The sequence below is a fragment of the Leguminivora glycinivorella genome, chromosome 23, assembly GCF_023078275.1.
Source record: "Leguminivora glycinivorella isolate SPB_JAAS2020 chromosome 23, LegGlyc_1.1, whole genome shotgun sequence".
Classification (NCBI taxonomy): Eukaryota; Metazoa; Arthropoda; class Insecta; order Lepidoptera; family Tortricidae; genus Leguminivora; species Leguminivora glycinivorella.
Window position 1 is genome coordinate 7,908,345 of NC_062993.1, and position 19,304 is coordinate 7,927,648.

Here is a 19,304-nt window from a genome sequence, read left to right on the forward strand (position 1 = left end):
TTTTTTCAAGGGGCTCCCTCCTTCCTTACGAATTAGATAATGTATTAAAAAGGGACGGATATGTGCTAGTCATTTCTCTTTTTGGTACGTTGGAGATTTCCACAGATAAGATACAAATGACACGCGAATTTCCACCGATTTTCAAAACTATTAGTGTTGCTAGCCCTCGATTTTTCAAATTTGCCGCCTTTTTCTAGTGACAAGATTTGGTTGACGGTCTATAGAACCTATGAGGTAATAGTATAGTAGATATTTACCTATAGCTTAGCCAAAGAAAACACAAAGTCAATCTACAGATGTAGTGCGAAAAGGGTTTCCTTTGTATTTTTCCGGAAAAGTTCGTATTTGTCATGTGAGTAATCAATGTCAGTACTGAGACTGACTGAAATAGCATGATGTTACGTTCGTACGTTCCCGTAAACGAAGGCAAATCTTTTCGCACAATCTGTACACGTCATCTTGTACATGTGTCCAACGTTAATGCTGACACTATAAAATTTAATATGGAAAACCCCAGAAAATGCACGAAGGTCGTGCATTTTCTGGGGTTTTTAGAAAGTCGTGCACGTAGCGATCGACGAATCACTAATTAAGTTTCTAAACGATACTTTGAGTAATTATGTGTAAAAATTTAAACCAATATTTATTGTCAAAAATTAAATAAATGTAATGAGGAGGTACACTCAAAGGTTATGACAGATGGCGCCACCTTATTAGTCCATTGCACAGATGAAGAATTTCATACGTGAGAGCGAGAATATGAATGACAAGACCTAGACACCTATAATGACCTAGACACTTGCACAGACGCAGCTTAGCGGGATAAAATGTCAGTGTGCCTCCTATCACCTATTTGCCACATTTGGGAGATTAGATCATCCGATTGTTCAATTTCATATCACACAAACTGTACCGAACGATCATGGCCAATTTCCCACCAGCGTGTACTAGGAAAGCATAGTCTACAGAAGCTCTTGTTTCAAGCTTGCTTCAAGCACTATACAGAGTGGGGCCTGTAACAAAGGCGAATAATTAAACTGTAGGCTATTCTCCTTATACTGATCAACATTTGTTCGGCGACTTTTAAAAATAACTTGTATTTTGATTTTTATCACCCTTGAAAGCTTTTTCTAAGAGGTAATGTATTGCGAATTCTGTTAAGTCTAAAGTGTGACAGACAACGTCAATGACAACAATAATGGCGTACATTGAAGCTAATATTTATTTTGTATGAAAAATTTAAAATTTAAAAACTTCATAATTTTTAAAAGTCACTGAACAAATGTTGATCAGTATAAGGAGTACAGCCTACAGTTCAATTTTTCGCCTTTGTTACAGGCCCCACCCTGTATAAGATGGCATTACTGAATGCAGCTTGTAATAGCTCGGAATGCACTTAGATTTGAACCCGATGCCTAGGTGTAGGCAACAAAAGCCGCCCTAGATGGCACTATTCCTGAAAATTCGGTCTAGATTCTAGCTTTCATGTTGTCCTAGTAAACGCGGAAGAACGTTCGATGCTTTGAGACTTCGGCTGTATGAGGTAAAAGTACATACATACTCTTCCTAAAATATCTGACCTTGGAATTAACCTTGACATAACCATAATATTTATTCAAAATTGTTCTAATGTTTCCAATTAACTTTATATACTTATTGCTATAATTAGCTATATTTATTAAGTAAAAAATGCATGCACCTAGACCTAAGAAATATTGAATACCCTTACAGGGTGTCATGTACCTACCTCTTTAATGTGTAACACCTAATGTATTATGAACATGACTGCAATACAATAAAGAATAAAGAATAAAGTACCAGTGCTGGACAGTGTCCCAGTAGATGCCACTTTCAATCTTAATTCATTGTCAATAAATATGACAGGAGACTTCGGCTCAGACAGAAGAGAGGGAGGGCTCCCGTATCATTCCTGTTGCAAATATTTTCCATAGTAATCCAACGCGAAAATGCTCCTCGGACACTGATGGCGATCAGATATAATATATGAAAGAGGCGCGTTCAATCAAAGCACACAGCTTAAGCTCGTGTAGATGAGCGCGTACCATGCTTGTATGAGTGAGATATGACAGGTAGACTGTTCGTGTTTTTGACAGCCGGTAACTGTGAGGTAACCGAGAGCGGGTGGGTGGCATTTTCAGCGGCCATATTGTACGATAGTATTCTTTATTATATACTGTCCCTTTGCACCGGGTTAATATATTTGTGCCCGTCGCACAGTAGGACAACACGTCATGCACATAGCAAATTGGATCTTACGCCTCTATGAATTAGGTCCACTCCGTCCACTATATTTAACTTTGCATTACTATATTCAGTTATGCACTACTTAGAAAACCTTCTAGACATCTATAGCACTATAGGAATAGAATATAGTGCTTCCGTTAACTAGATCGTTGTTGTTTTATGCGACCCTGGTACAGGTGCAAGGAAAATGCATCCCCTGCACCGGTAGAGGCATCTTTAAGATGCATATATGTTGCATGTGCAAGTTGGGTGCAAGTATATTTTGTTGGTCATATTGCATATTGGTTCTACCGAAAACACAAACTCCTGAATAACCACATAATAGGGATGACGACTACATTAAAAAAATGGCGTTCTGTTTAGTCCGTCAGTTAGATCGTCCAAAAATACTGAACACATATTTTTCGCTTTTTCTTATTAATGAATAAATACAAAGATATAGAGCATCAAAGTTCCGGAGTGGGGGCTTGTGACTTGTGACGTCACTTCCAAGTAAAAATTGTACCTAATAGGCGTGACGTCACGAGAAACTTCAACGCACTGTACCGTCGTCATTTTTCGTTTACGAGAAAAAAGAAAAAATACGTGTCTAAAATTCTTTGATAATCTAACTGACGGACTAATTAGCTTTTTTAGTCGTTTCGCCTATTGTATACAGTATACATAGAATCTATGTAGGTACAGTCACCGGCATAAATATGTGATGATTTCTATACCTTGTCATTAACGTCTTGTTTGAAATGTCATACGAAATTGTGAAATTATTAAAAGCGACAAGGTACAGAAATCGTTACTTATGCCGGTGACTGTACAGTTGTACACTTATTACAGGAGTGGGAATCATATACACACAATAACGCCTGTATTGGGATTTATGGGTAAAGGGGTAGGCAGAGCACATGAAATGAAACTACTCGTTGCAGTGCTACTTCGTCGCAATTAAGAGATTGAAAGAAAACGAAATTGTGATATTGCATGAAATTGTAATGACAGGTTGTTACTGTTAGCCCTTCGCCTACGCCACAATTTAACCCATATCCCACAGTCGACTTCTACCATACCCACGGGACGGAAGACATACGGGACAATGTTTAACGCTACAGTGGAACAGTACTGAGACAGCATTTTGCTTCCGCGTTTATTAGGGGCACATAAAATATAGGAGTAACCTTTAACTTTTCAACAATTATAGCACTTTACCTAAAACATACTCCTGATTTAAAATCTCGCAGTGCATCTCACTCGAACTCTATTGGAGTAAGCGAAAAGTTCTGCATATTCAAATCAATATCAGAATGCAACGAACGTGCACTAAATACCTGGTACCCCTACCATGAGTTTCCTACCTTTTGTCTTTCGCTCCGCGCACGATTCCCAAATTAAATGTCCTGCCTGGCAAGCATGGTCGCACTATTGTCCCAGAGCTGTAAGAAACTTTTTTTAACATACGACAGCGTCCACAAAACGTAAATTCGCGCAACTGAAATTTTAAATAAAATCCTGTAATAATATTTAAAAAATCAAGTACCAACTTAAAACCAGTATTTCGCTTACTTTAAACATAATCTAACACATGTTACATTTTTGCGGATCTTCGTTAGTAAGTATTTTACGATATTAATTAATTTATTTATTTAAACTTTATATTGCACATAAATAAAAAAAATGTACAAATGGCGGACTTAATGCCTAATGGCATTCTCTACCAGTCAACCATCACGCAGGAATCGGAGGATTTACTTATTATGTTGATATCATTCATTTTTATTGTTAAACTAGTGCTGTGGCAGAGTCTGTCATTTCGATTCAAATACCATTTCAGTAAGTTGACAGAAATCGTATATTTGTTTAAGCGCCTCCTTCTACATAGGGCCTAATCGATTCAACCAATTCGAAATTAATCGTTAGATTTGGCAAACGATACGTCTTAGCCACATCGCAACATACTTCAAAACAAATCCCGGACAACAGGGACGGCCTGATGTTTTATCGAACGTAAATGCTATTATCGGTGCTGACCACCGTTCTGTCATAATGACTTAGTATGAACCATGTTAGGACCGATCTTCAATCGTGACTGATGAAAGCTTTCAATGAAATATACTTTTCTCAAACATGCAATGAAATATTGTCTTTACGTTCCTTAAAATGGGCTGGGAAGTATCGCTTTTTGGGCGCAACAACTCGAGAGGACTGTAAAGGGATTTCATATTATTTTTCAGGCCTAGGCCTGCAAAGTAACTTTTTTTTATAAAATATTGTCCTTTAGAGCATTTTTTTTTATTTCATTGTATGTTTGAGAAAAGCACTATACATGCCTCGGCGTGAAAACGGATTCCCGGCCTCGTATCCCTATCCGGCCTCGCTCGCACGCTCGCTCGGCCGTATATACCCACTTGGCCGGAAATCCTCATTTTCCCGGCCTCTGATGTAATGTACTATTACTTTATATCACAGAATTTACTGTAAAAATTAATGACACATCATAGAATAGGTGTACCTTTCAGCGTAATTTCAAGCAAAATTGTGGTAAGGGGTATGTGTAACAGTGCGCATGTCACTAGGTCACTCCATATCTATAAAACCTATTATAAAATCGAAGTGCAATAGGCAATTGTAGGTCAATCAAACTAGCAAAGGACAGAATGATAATAGTTTTTTCCCTGAGTGTGAGCGAGACAGATGATAGTGCATTGGAAAATGGAAAACCTCTTGTAGTTTATGTTGCCCTGGTATACGCGGAAGAGAAATGGTTCCGAAGCTGATACCTATTCTGTGAAATTCGTCGAGTGTTCCCAGTAAGTTTAAAACACCAGAACGCAGTCTTCACAACCGTGTCCAACACGGACAGGTACTTAATTATTTGACAAATTTATAACATAATCTGTAATAATCAGGCAATGATGATTTGCTACAAGAATAATGTAGGTATTTAAGTTATCAAACAACGGAAAAAAATTGCGTTGGTATACGGTAAATATTTTCTTTATTCGACGAAACAAACAAAACAATAATAAATAACATTTATTGCTATTGTTTAAGCACAGCTTTCCCCAGAAACGGTAGATATTTGACCACCGGTTCGGCAAGCGCCAGCAGCTCGCGCAGAGGTTCGCACCACCCCACCAGAAGCGACAACATAAAACACCAGAACACGGTCTTCAGAACCGTGTCCAACACGTACAGGCTGGAAATAAAAAAGATTTTTTCATCACATTTGCTGTTTAAAGGTATCATTACGTCTACGTGTACTGAAGCATAATGTACTATTTTATTCCCAAGGGAATAATGGATTTAGTTTTAAAAATTAATACAATCCGTACAATACTTCAGGCAAAGGATGTTTCAATCTGCCAAGGATTTTTATTGCACAACAAAAATTTGACTATTAAGCTATAAAATATATTATACGGTATGAAAAATGCATTTTATTTATGTTTTACAATTATTTCAGTGTGTTTTGCATTTATTTCGTAAAATTTGACTCAGATAAATTGTTATAATTTACAATCAGACAATTACTCTCTACTCACGCTTGACCGCGGGCGTACGCGAGGCACCCACCGTTGCCTAGCAACGGAGAGTACAACATAAAAATAAGTACAATTTTAGTTCAATTATTATGATTTATATGCTTTTATGAACGTTTACGTAACGTGTACGTAATTTATATGCAGTATTTTCGTGTTCGTTTTCGTTCAAAAAGTGTTTGTTACCATAAACAATGGATTTAATATGAATAATCTGATGTACAGTGGATGTACATCAAGATACACTACTGGTCGCAAGCATAGCTGGGCATTAACTCGTTAATCCGTTAATCGTTAATTAACGAAGTTAACATTTCGATTAACGGATTAACTTTTAAGTTAACTTGAAAAAATGTTAACGGACTCGTTAACTTCCGTTAAATTTCTCCGAGTCCGTTAATCGTTAATCTAGTAGGGCACAGGCGCCATCTGCGCTGCGAAAAACACGTTCTGAAGGCTACTATAAAAGCCCGAAGTACGGCAAATCCTATGATTTGCCGGTAAATCCTAGGTTTTACCGATGTCGATTGCTAAAAGTCCGAAATATACCTAAAAAAGTATTCTTTACGTGGATTTGCTTTTACTAACTTTGATTCGGTGAATCCTAAGCTTTACCATGGCGACTGTTGTAGTGATACGGCAGCAAATTCGAGCCCTATTTACGACCACATTCGCTTCCCTAGCCTCTACCGCCCAAAGTGCCACAACAGTCCCGTCACCGCCAGCATCTCTCCTGACACAGCTCTTGGCAGTAGCTCAGGCGATCACTGTCTTCCACGTGCAGCCTAGAGTTCAATAGGCTAGCTGTACTTCGGCCCTTTACAGCAATATAATACGTTATAGTGGGTACTGTAGGCCTAGCACATGATGGCCGCGGGAGTATGTCGCCGCGAGATAGATGACACGTCTTTGTCTGATTGTATTAATGACACAAGGACAGGTAGTCTATCTCGCGGCGACATACTCCCGCGGCCATCATGTGCTAGGCCTGCTGATGCAACTAAATATTTAAAGAAAAGTTAATTTTTTTTCATGTGTTAACGGATTAACGATTAACTTTAACTTACGTTAAATTTGTCGAAATGTATCGCTTTAACGATTAACGAAGTTAACTTTTTTAGTAACGGATTAGCGATTAACGAAGTTAACTTTTTGATTAACGGTGCCCAGCTATGGTCGCAAGTCGCAACGCCGCCGGTTGAAGGTTTTGCCTTATGACTGTTTCCTCTGTATTTTTCTCTCAAATGTGATGAAAAACATTGTGTGTAACTCGGGGAGTATGAATATTACTAATTCGAGTCTTTAAATCGCTCCGGCAAGCCGTCGCGATTTAACTTACTCTCGTTAGTAATATTCAACTTCCTCCCCTTGTTGCACAATGTACTATTGTGTAGCCGTATTGTGGAACAAAAGTGTATTTCGTGACGTGTCGGTTGTGAAGTGCAGTAACCCGCGTATATGTGCCGTAAGAATTGCTATAGGTCAAAGGTCATTCTTAGTGTTCAGTGTGTACATGCCTACAGATAAGGTCGAAAACTTAACGGATTTCACGGATTGCCTGAGTACAGTAAGTGCCATAGTAAACAATAATACTACAGAGTCAGTGTACATACTCGGTGACTTTAACGCGCATCCCGGGGATTGTTTTATAATGAACTTTGTTGTTTTTGTGTAGACCAGGGATGGATTTGTGCGGACATTGAAAAGTTGGGCTTACAATCCAGTATGTACACGTTTATAAGTGATGCTCATGGGTCGACGAGTTGGCTGGACCACTGTCTTACTAGCGTGTCGGCAATGGGGTCGGTTACGAACGTGTATGTACGTCATGACGTTGTCTGGTCAGACCATTTTCCGCTGGTGGTGGAATGCGACTTGCAAACAATAAAGCCTAAAATAAGTCGTGTGGATATAACTAATGAGTCAAATATGGCAGTATGGGGCGAACGAAACTATGAGCAAGTCGCAATCTACAACAGCGAATGCAATAAAAGATTAAGTACAATTGATTTCCCTCAGGAGTTGCTTCAGTGTTGTGATCACACCTGTACGGAACCTAGTCATAATAAAGTTATTGTGGAATTTTACGATAAGATAATTAGTGCCTTAACTGAATCAGCAATTGTAAGTGGACAGCCGAAGGTCGTTAAAAGGAAAAAACCTATAGCTGGATGGAACAAGTACGTGAGTGAAGCTCATAGGACGGCCCGTTTTAAGTTTCAGGTTTGGTTATGGTACTCTAAACCGAAAGAAGGGAAAGTATTTGAGGAAATGCGTGAAAGCAAAAGAATCTTTAGATCCCGTTTAAAGTGGTGTCAAAAGAATGAAGAACAAATTAAGTTAGATATTTTATGTAAGCACCATTCTAATCGGGATTTTAAGAGTTTCTGGAAGTCCACAAATAGACTCAATTCCAAGCCGGGCCTTCCGGTGAGCGTCGAGGGTGTCAGTGACAATGAAGATATTGCCAACATGTTTAGAAGCTTTTTTCAGGTTGAGTCACCTTTGGCATCAACACAGTCGCCAGGGGTGCCGGATGCTGGTACTCATGGCCGGGGGACTACTACCAAGTTTACGGCTAATGATATTAAGAAAGCCATTAAGACTATGACGAGGGGTAAGTCTCCTGGTCATGATGACCTCAGTATTGAGCACCTTCTGCATGCTGGGCCGCATCTTCCTCGAGTACTGGCCATGCTGTACACTTTTTGTATAGGACACGCTTTCCTGCCAGACAACATGATGAAGACTGTGGTGGTGCCAATAGTAAAAAACAAAACCGGTGACATTAGCGACAGAAACAACTATAGGCCGATTTCGCTTGCGACCATAGTAGCCAAAGTGTTTGACAGTCTGCTTGGTTCTCATATTGACAGATATCTAAAGTTACACGATAATCAATTCGGTTTTCGATCAGGTTTGTCCACGGAAGCTGCAATTTTGAGTTTAAAGCATACTGTCAAATACTACACAGACCGACAAACAAATGTATACGCATGCTACCTTGACCTATCGAAGGCATTCGACATGGTTAATTATGATATTCTCTGGCAAAAACTGAATGAAATTAACATGCCACCAGACTTAAGTAAAGTTTTGAAGTACTGGTATCAAAATCAGTCGAATGTCGTTAGGTGGGCGGGAGCATTCTCGGAGGAATACAGATTGAAGTGCGGAGTGCGGCAGGGCGGACTAACATCGCCTAAGCTCTTCAATCTGTATGTCAATGCACTGCTAGAGGAGCTTAGTAGCGCTCGCATCGGGTGCCATATAGATGGGGTGTGCGTAAACAATATCAGCTACGCCGACGATATGGTGCTGCTGAGTGCCTCTCCCTGTGGGCTTACTAGGCTGATAGGTATTTGTGAGCGGTATGCTAACAGTCACGGTTTGAAATACAACGTCAAAAAAAGTGAATGTATGGTCTTTAAGGTTAGAAACAGTTGCCCATGCGATATCCCACCACTAAAGCTAAACGGGGAAGTACTCAATGTAGTGTCACAGTTCAAATATCTCGGGCATATTGTGACATCTGATCTTAAGGACGATACAGACATTGAGCGGGAACGGAGAGCATTGTCTGTTAGAGCAAACATGATCGCACGGAGGTTTGCTAAATGCTCTAAACAAGTTAAGGTTACTCTTTTCAGGGCTTACTGTACCTCATTATATACATGTGGCCTATGGGCGAATTTTGCAGTAACAAGGTACAGTGCTCTTCGTGTTCAGTTCAATAACGCCTTCAGGATGCTGATGGGGCTGTCGCCATACTGCAGTGCATCAGGGATGTTTGCTGAGGCGCAGGTGGATTGTTTTTACGCGACTATGCGAAAACGATGTACATCCCTGGTGCGCCGGATTCGCGCCAGTACCAACGGCATTCTGAGGATGATATCTGAACGGACAGACTGTGTTTATCTGAACCGATGTTGTAATTTACATCTAAACCGCGATGTCAAATATCTACACTGACATCCGTAAAATTTTAAGGTGATGTATGAAAGGAGGAAGTGAGATTTTATCAAATTTGACATTTTACATTTTTATATCTCGGAACTTATTATTATTTTTAATATATTTTATTTTATTCTACGTGAATTAATTTACTAATATTGTTTTACTGACATTTATTTTAGTTATATTTGATTTAATTTCGCTTCCATGGTTTTCAATTAATTTATTTATTCTAATTTTGTAATGACATTGATAGAAAATTTAGTTTTGTAGAATACTAACCATATATTTAATTATTATGTAATTGCGTACTAACAACAATGAAGTTGTCCTTGAAATAAATCAGTTGGTCATTGCGTTTCTGGTATGTAAAAAAAAAGTTGAAATGAAGAAATAAAAAATGAATTGAGAATTGTATTCAATCTATTTTAATTTCGCTTTTAATCAACTTATTTTATTTAAATAAATAATAAATGAATAAATATTGGGGGACACCTTACAGATCAACCCCAAACTAAGCAAAGCTTGTACTATGGGTGCTAGGCGACGATATACCTACTTATATAAATAGAAAACATCCATGACTGAGGAAAAAATATCTGTGCTCATCACACGTAAATTTAATTAAATAAATTTCGGGATTCGAACCTGGGACCGCGGCTTAGCAGCTTTTATTTTTAATGCAGCGGTTGTCACAATTTCGTTTTCCTTCAACCCCTTTTTGCCAAGAGTGGAGGAAACTTGAGTAGTTCATGTGCTCAGCCTACCCCTTTATGGGATACAGGCGTGATAGTATGTACCTATGTATGTATGTATGTTAACTTATTTATTTTGTAGCTCTGGCTAGCTCAAGGAACTTGTGCTTTTGAGTTGGTACAAGTTGTTTTCAAAGACTTCGAAATAAACTCCATCGCGTACTAGTCCTTGCTAGCAAAAACGAGTTTTTTCGCAATAGTTTACTATCTTAGAATTGGTTTACATAGAAGTTTTATAAACAACAACAACATACAATCACGCCTGTATCCCATAAAGGGGTAGGCAGAGCACATGAAACTACTAAAGCTTCCGTGCCACTCTTGGCAAATAAGGGGTTGAAAAAAAAAACGAAACTGTGACATTGACGTCACAGACCAACCCCTATAGACATCCATTACAAGACGACTCGCGGTCGCCAGCCTTCCTAGTATTTGCACTGATATAAGCGCGGGCGCTCGCCGTGCCCGATCAGTATCGACCAAGTAACAGACCCGAAAGCAGCGCGTGTTTTTCGCACTAAAAAATTGGAAAAGGGTATTTTGATGCCTTAAAGATGTCCACCTGTAGTGTGAAATGGTGTGGAAAGGTAACAAGAAGCTCAAATTTAAAAACAGACGGCATTACATTCCACAAATAAGTCATATCTATAATTTATTCAGAGCCGGCATAGGTCAACTTACATTGGCCACTTACGCGTCAGTAGAGGGACAGTCATACTTCTGTCCCTTTTCATCTGGCGCGACTGCCCGCCGTCCTTGAAACGGCCAATCACAGCGCGCTTAACACATTCCCCGCCCGCTCCTCGCACCCCAAACACTAGTGACTCGTATCGCGAACAAAATATACAAGATTGCCACTCTATAGGAGGTTCTCTGTGCATTGACGTTGACATTGACTGTTGTGAGTTTTATAAATATTTATAATAAGTATTTTCCGAAAACCTTACATATACCCCATTAATGACTTTTCCAATCATCATTGGCCACAGCATCTTTCCAGATGATAGTTGCAGCGACTAAGTAAAGAAATGTCCTGAGGAGGCAGTCTACAATCTACATCGGTTGTGATGACTTTTCCAATACATACACAAAAGAAAAGTCACCAAATCCAGAGATTAAATTTATTAGATATAATTATTAAAGACTAGCTCTTGCCAGCGGCTTCACTTACGTTAGAAAGAGACAAAAAGTAGCCTATGTCACTCTCCACCCCTTCAACTATCTCCACCTAAAAAATCACGTCAATTCGTCGCTCCGTTTTGCCGTGAAAGACGGACAAGCAACCAGACACACACTTTCCCATTTGTAATATTAGTATTGATACTCACAAATAATAATATATTCTGTAGATGGGTATTTTCGACAGATCGTCCTTAAAGCAGACAACGCGACCGGTCTCCACAGCCTGGTACAAATAAGCTTCTACATCAAACTCTTCTTTGTACGTTGGGAACATTTCGTCTTCTTCCTCTGACAGTTTTGTATGGATCGCATCGTAATTTGGACAAGGAAAATGCCATTCTCGCATAGTGAAGTACTGAAGTAGCTTCAAGCCGTTTGAGATTATTTCCTGTATCCTGACCATGCTGGAAATAAAAGAAAGAACATGCTTAAGGTTTCCCCAAACCACAAAACCTACTGATGCGGATTCGGCTCTAGCTGACCAAAAATCGCTCGTTAGTGTTTTTTTTTATTATTATAAACTGGCCAGTGATTGACCTTAGTCGCACCTGATGAAAAGTGACGACAAGGCCCAGGTTGTAGCTCACTGGTTCAGTAATAGCCTATTCACTCTTGACTTGAATACACCCAGATTGTATTCGTCCGGGAATACAGATGAGCATGTTCCATTCCTTAGCAGTTCGCCATTCGTTCCTTAGTGTATTAAGACGATTAGTGTGTATTCCCACTATCCGATCCGATATCGAATGTAGGACCGATATCCCATACATATAAGCCACCATCTTTGATTTCTGCCTTTGAAATCCTTCCGACATCCGATATCGGATTGGATAATATGAAAACGCACTTACGCGTCGTCGTCGCTGAACGCTTGTTTGGAATTTTGGTTGGATAAGGTAAAAGTACCAGTAGTGCTCGACCCAGTAGATATCACTTCCAATTTTAACACTTTAACAATAAATGTGACCGAAAGGTGTCGTCTATTGGGTATTAGACATTACATTAGGTAAAAGCATTTATTATTAACAAAACTTGTGCAATGACTATGTAGATATTACTTACTTACATTCGTTTTTGTCCCGCTATTAACAGGAGAAAATCAATGATATACGCCGGCACCAAATGAAAAAGAACGCGTTTGGTCTCATGTATCACAACGTTTGTAGTGATACCCCCGTCAGGGTACCACAACGGCCATGCCATGGGACACTTCCAGCCAATCTCTTTGGCATATTGTAACACTTCACCCCAAGTTATTGGCATCAGATGTCCCACATTCAGGTTGTAGATAGGTATGTTTTCTGATCTGAAACACAGCACATCAGAAATAATACAGGTGTAACACATATATAATTATAGATAATAATATAGAGATAAGATAAACCATGAAAAATAACCAGACCCTCTAGCACTAGTCCATACTTGAAGTCGCGCTTGATGTATGGACTCACGCGCGACAAGGCAAGTTGTGCTAAAGAGTCTCAACATCTGATAATAATGAGGGCTAAGAATTTCAACACCACATTTCCTCCCGTGGGTGTCGTAGAAAGCGACTGAGGGATAGCGGGTTAAATTGTGTTGTAGTCGATGGGCAACCAGTCACTGAAATAGCACAATTTTGTCTTCTGTCAGCACTAGTTGCTAAGAGTGGCTAGCACTAGTTGCTAAGACTTAAAGCAGTTTCATGTGCTCTTCCTTCCTCTTTTGGAAATACAGTATAATTTATTACTTGAAAGTTTGGGAATATAAGCATGAGTTTCTGTACGTATTAGTTGAACTTTTACTTTAAACGTTGGCCGAATGGTCTATGCCTATCGGATGTAAGAAACGCCTGGCATCCGTTAGCTCGTTGGGTGGACGACATTCGAGAAACTGCGGGGCACTTCTGGATGAGATTAGCCCAGGACTGACACGAAGGAGGCCTATGATCAGCAGTGGGCGATTAATGGCTGAAATAGTGATGATGATAATGATGATGAACTTTAACTCACTTTTCCTTAGTCGCCTCAATCATGGCAAGCGCTATCATGGCATTGATAGCCCCGTCCACCGGTATGACTTGCGCGTATATCCTGCCGTCGCACAGCATGGTCCGGATGACGCCTTTGCCGGCGCCCAACAGCAGACCCACGGGTCCGTTGATGTTGTCCACCCAGCCTGGTATCGGGTCCAGGTATGCAGGGCACACTGGAAAAGATTAATGTGAGAAAAAGTCAGCATAGATGTCGCTATATACTGCCACTGTGTTACCAAGGCCCAACCCAAGGCAGGAAAAAATCTTCGAAATAATGTACGTGATTTGACCCAACCAGAAGTCTAGGGATCATTAACAATCTCTACCATCTACCTCTGCCATATGGATATAGATAAATACTGGGAAGATAGGTAATAACTAGGTACATAAGTATGTGGAGATCGGTATATTGGAAGATGGTAAGTTTAGATGGAATGTTCATTTTAATCAAATAGGATCTTTTGGTGATGGGGTTACCACAATCACTGAACGAAAAGCTGCTGTGGTGTGGAATTATAAAAAAAAAACTTGGAACCTTTTTGTCTCACAATATAAACACAAATCATTTTTGGTAAAGACGAATCGTTATCTGAGTATGTAAGTTAGGAATGGAACGATTCGAGAAGATTATGACATACCAATCGAAGGCCTAGCAATAACGCATGGCATGTCCGGATAGGCATCGTTGACCAAGCTCTCCGCGAGTCGCTTCGTGTACGTATAAGTGTTAGGATGCTTGCCCAGCAGCGACGGGGTGAGAAGAGACACCTGCTTGTCATCCAGCCATTCGCAGAAGCGGATGACGTCATGGGGGTCTGCTGATGGGTCGTGGAACTGAAATTTTTGAAGACATTTTGCTACAGTAAATGAAGACCAGGGTTGACTAGGAATCCGTGTTTTCGCGTTATTAAACCCCGGAGTTAATAAGATACTCCAAGATACTTTTCCCAATCTGCTTATGATCACCGGTACACAAATCTGGATACGACTATACGGTGAACAATGCACAGAAGAAAAATTTCTTAAATTTCGTATATTCTCATGGAAAGTTCTAGGTATTGTTCATCGTACATTTATTGCCAAACCTTGAGGGTAAATTTCTATGGAATTTCATGAGTTGGTAACAAACCCCAGTGTGTAACATAAAGCGATCACCAACTATTGAGAACATGAGTACTTAACTTGCTTTTCTCATTAAACTTTCCAATAATTTGCGGAAATTATAAGAATGTTGCTAAATTCTTGAATTGTAAGTAATATTGCCTTCAAATATTTTAAAAGGAACTCACCTTTTCTTCCAAAACTTCATAGTCAGGATAGCAAAAGGCTGTCGATGTATATACAAAAATAACCAGATTCTTGATTTTTTTGGCAACGCTGAGAGTGCGCTGGGTCCCCACAGTATTGATCGCTAAATTGTCTTTCAGTGAAGCTTCCATTTTCAAACTCGCTGCCATATGGAACACCACCGACACTTCTTCAGAAAGGGTCTTCATATCTTCAATAGATATACCTAAGCCATCCAATAGCACGTCGCCTTGTATTGGTATAATTTTTTTGATGGCTTCCTTTTTATCGCGTTTGAGTCTGTTAAACATCTGTAAGATTTGGGAAGGTTTGAGAACAATTTAATATAGTAGTTAAAAAGTTTAACATTCCAAATTTTCTCCTTGGACTGTTCGTTGGTATGTCTCCGAGTATTTCAACCGATTTCACTTCGACTGCAATGTTTACCTGAATCCCTTATGAGTCGAATGGGTTTTCTTAGTTTCTGGTACAAATTAGCGACTTCTACATATAATAGACAAAATTGCATGCAATTCTTGCAAGGTTGGGAAAAACAGTTGCCACCAAAATGAAGCTGTTGAAACACTCAAAGAAATGACATCGTAAAAAGCGAATGTGTTAAGTCAATGGGAATATACTTACGGCACTACAACTTATATAAGATATATAATTGAAGGGAGAGAATAAAAAAAAGAGAGGCAGGTGAAGAACGAGGCGCGCGCTTTAGAATCAAGTGAAAGAGAAGATTAACGTTAGTGACGTATCAGGGACTCAAAAAAAGCGGCAGAAAGAAGAACGGACTGCCGATCACTCCACAACGAAGACTTTTAAGAATATGATGATGATGGTGGGAAAATAATAAAAAAGAAACCTGAGAACTAAGCATATGTTCGAGCCTCTGTTGGACAGTCTTCCCCCTCTTTGGTCTCATAAGCAGGTATACTCGTCCGAGGTCCGGGATGTAGTTTAACAGTTTCTCCACCAACACCTTTCCCATGAACCCACAGCCCCCGGTCACCAGAATATTCCTTCCTTTGTAGAAATCTCTTATTGAATGTTTTGACTCCATTGTCTGTAAGCAAAATAAACATGAGAGCAGAGAACCTGTGGTTCACAGGGTTCCAGGAGATACGTATTTCAATCTTAACTCATTGTCACATAAGTGTAGGTAGGTAACAGAAGTGTGTCTCATCTATTAAGCACTAGCTTTTGCCCGCGGTTCGCTCGCATTAGAAAGAGACCAAAAGTAACCTATGTCACTCTCCATCCCTTCAACTATCTCCAATTTATAAAAATCACGTTAATTCTTCGCTCCGTTTTGCCGTGAAAGACGGACAAACAAACAGACACACACACTTTCCCATTTATAATATTAATATGGATTGGCGTGTTAAGCACTGCTACTTTAACCGTACTCTAGAAAATTATGTACAACATAGATATTCAAAGAGATATCCCAGCGCCTGGTGGATGCCTCTGGTGACCAGAGAGCTGGCAGCTACTTCGGCGAGAGGTTAAGTCTGGCTATCCAAAGGGGTAACGCTGCCAGCCTTCTGAGCGGTATGATCTGGCTAGACAGTCTTGAGGTAAAATTAACCGACTGCTCTCTCTTGTGAAATTGTAAAGACGTGTAAGAAGTTAGGTAATAAAATATTATTAAACCTACTATTAAACCAAAATAACCACTTTTGATATTTATAAATACCTAATCGAAAGAATCTTTTAGGTAATAATAAAAAATTGTCTTTATTTAAATAATTAAATAAACACTTACTTATACTTTTCAAATAACAATTTTAGAACAGTCTAGTCTCGCACTGACGCTAACCTTACTCAAGCTTCCGTTATGTAAATGTAGAAAAATACAACATACAAATAATAAATACTACTTATAGACGCATGGATGTACGAATCTCATATGGACACGGGACGGGACGCTAGCTAGACTGAGAAATTACTTTTTTTATCAAACACAAATAACGTTTGCCAAAATATTATTCCTATTTCCTATTTATTTTAAGTTACCTTTTATTAAAATGTTGTATTTTTTAATATTAAAAACAATTAAATGATTTACAATATTTTACTTATACTAATAAGTCATGATAGATTCATACATTCATGTTCATGAATATTCAAAATATGTACCTACCTGTCAGTCGCAGTGACAAATGTCATAGTGCATATTGGGTTAATAGTTAGGTATTTTGGTAAAACTACAATTAAAATTAACTTTTGCAGTTGCCTAAAAAGTAATACCTACGATACAAGCTGACAACACTTTTCTTTTCATAGGAAAGTAATTTCATGCACTCTTAATTCTCACCCCATAATGAATTTTTGAAATATTTCCCAGCAGCAATGTACCTACTGTAAACGTGGTTGCGATGACAATTGATTACAACTGTCAAGGAGCGTGTGTTTGCATTAGGTACGTTGCGGGCCGATTTGTAGGTATAAAAAAATATTTACATTTTAAGTAAAAGTTATCTAATTAATTAAATTTTTTATGTCCTATACTCACCACCGTTAAGTCTTAACTTAAGAGGTTCGCCCATATTAGGTTTACACCCTGTATAAGTAATAGAATAGAAGAACTGTATTCAAAACCGCGTACTTTAAACTTAACTAATAATGACCATAGCTGGGCATTAACTCGTTAATCCGTTAATCGTTAATTAACGAAGTTAACATTTTGGTTAACGGATTAACTTTTAAGTTAATTTTAAAAAATGTTAACGAATTCGTTAACTCCCGTTAAATTTCTTCGAGTCCGTTAATCGTTAATCCAGTTCCGCTCGTGCCGAGTAAAACTTGCTCTGACCGCTACCGTAAAAGGCCGGAGTACTGCGAAACCTAGGATTTTCCCGTACATTCACAGTCTAGTCTACAGGCCAATTGGTGCCTTTTGGATCACTTGTTGGAGACCTGCTAAAGTTTATTAGTCCTACTGCACCCATCACTCCAGTTAGTGAAATAGAATGTAAATCATCAAGGCGTACACAAATCGCGCAACCGACGCATCAAGCCAGGGTTCGGCGGGCCGCGCTATCTAGCAAGTTACCGTGGATCACAACTTCGATTAGAGGTGTCTCAATCCGAGGAACCCACGCACCATGACTACGACTGCATGAATGACCCAATATCTACAGGTCACCAATTTAAAACCTAGGATTTACCGAAACAACGTCGGTGTAAGTCCATAGAGAACAATATTTTATTAACATTTCGCTTTTACCGATTGGCAGCTGGGATTTTTTAAGAGATTTTGGCGAACTTCGGGCTTTTACAGTAACATATTTATAAACTTACGCACACTACAGTAAAATTATTTTTTTATCAGGATTAACGGATTATCGATTAACTTTAACTTCCGTTAAAATTGTTGAAATGTATCGCTTTAACGATTAACGAAGTTAACTTTTATAGTAACGGATTAGCGATTATCGAAGTTAACTATTTGATTAACGATGCCCAGCTATGACACTGACATAGTTTTTTGAAATTGACCTTGAACGAATGCACTGCCAATGAGTTCCTGTCCTGATAGGAGGCGGTATATTGTTCCTGCACTTCGTGGCAGGGTATTTAAAGATTTTAAAGCTGCCGTGATGCGGCGGTGCTGTATCTTATCTTAAATCTGCAGGGGCCCTTACGGATACACTTCGACCCATCGGGATCTTTTGTGCAATTGTCCCCTACGGTCCTAAGATTCTTCAGATATTCAGGAGCTTATAGACCATCTCCACGTAACGTAACGGATGATGAGGCTCATGGGTAGCTCTCTGAAGTCCTTTGGCACCAGGTAGCCTACTCCAAAGTTCTTCATTCTTTGTCTGGCGAGGGTGCACATTCACACATTATGTCTGACGGTCTCTTCCTCTTCACCACACATACAACAATCAGTGTTGTCAGAGTGTCCCATCTTGGCCAAAATCCCTTTGACCCCGTAATGGAGGTGCTCTATCAATATCACAGACATCACAGTGTTGCGATGGACAACAGTTTATCATCAGATCAGATTGATGGCACTGGTAGGTAGTTTGCTTTCTGAGCTGGAAGATCGTAGGGCAGTCGGTTTCCTAAAACTAGTGTCTACCCTAAATACTTATGTACTAAGTTAGCTTCCAAAGCGGATCCTACGCTCTTATGAGCCGTGGCAAGATGCAAGATGCTGGGACAACGCAAGGAAGACGAGTATCTGAAACCAGGAAATGCGGCAAAAACTTGCAAAAGTTCACAACAGAACACTTTTCACAACACTTTTCTGCGATATTTATTCAAATTAGCTGCGTGTCTGCTTTTGAGCTATGGCCT

At 39.3% G+C, this 19,304-nt stretch overlaps 1 protein-coding gene across 1 annotated transcript; it reads right to left on the minus strand.

The window, feature by feature from the left end:
• Positions 1-5,232: 5,232 nt before the first annotated feature.
• LOC125238484 (putative fatty acyl-CoA reductase CG5065) lies at positions 5,233-16,837 on the minus strand. The gene is made up of 8 exons (XM_048145846.1): positions 16,762-16,837; positions 15,859-16,059; positions 14,990-15,298; positions 14,339-14,534; positions 13,678-13,873; positions 12,753-12,992; positions 11,833-12,090; positions 5,233-5,452 (listed from the first exon to the last, which is right to left on the minus strand). The coding sequence occupies exons 2-8, from the start codon at positions 16,054-16,056 to the stop codon at positions 5,296-5,298; spliced, it is 1,554 nt and encodes a 517-aa protein (XP_048001803.1). The 5' UTR covers positions 16,057-16,059; positions 16,762-16,837; the 3' UTR covers positions 5,233-5,295.
• Positions 16,838-19,304: the final 2,467 nt, after the last annotated feature.

Coding starts and splice junctions, on each gene's coding strand:
- LOC125238484 (XM_048145846.1), bottom strand. CDS start 16,056: ATGGAGTCAAAACATTCAATAAGAGATTTCTACAAAGGAAGGAATATT. Junction 15,299..15,858: donor AACATATGCTTAGTTCTCAG/GTTTCTTTTTTA, acceptor CAAATCTTACAG/ATGTTTAACAGACTCAAACG. Junction 5,453..11,832: donor TACAGAATATATTATTATTT/GTGAGTATCAAT, acceptor TTTTATTTCCAG/CCTGTACGTGTTGGACACGG.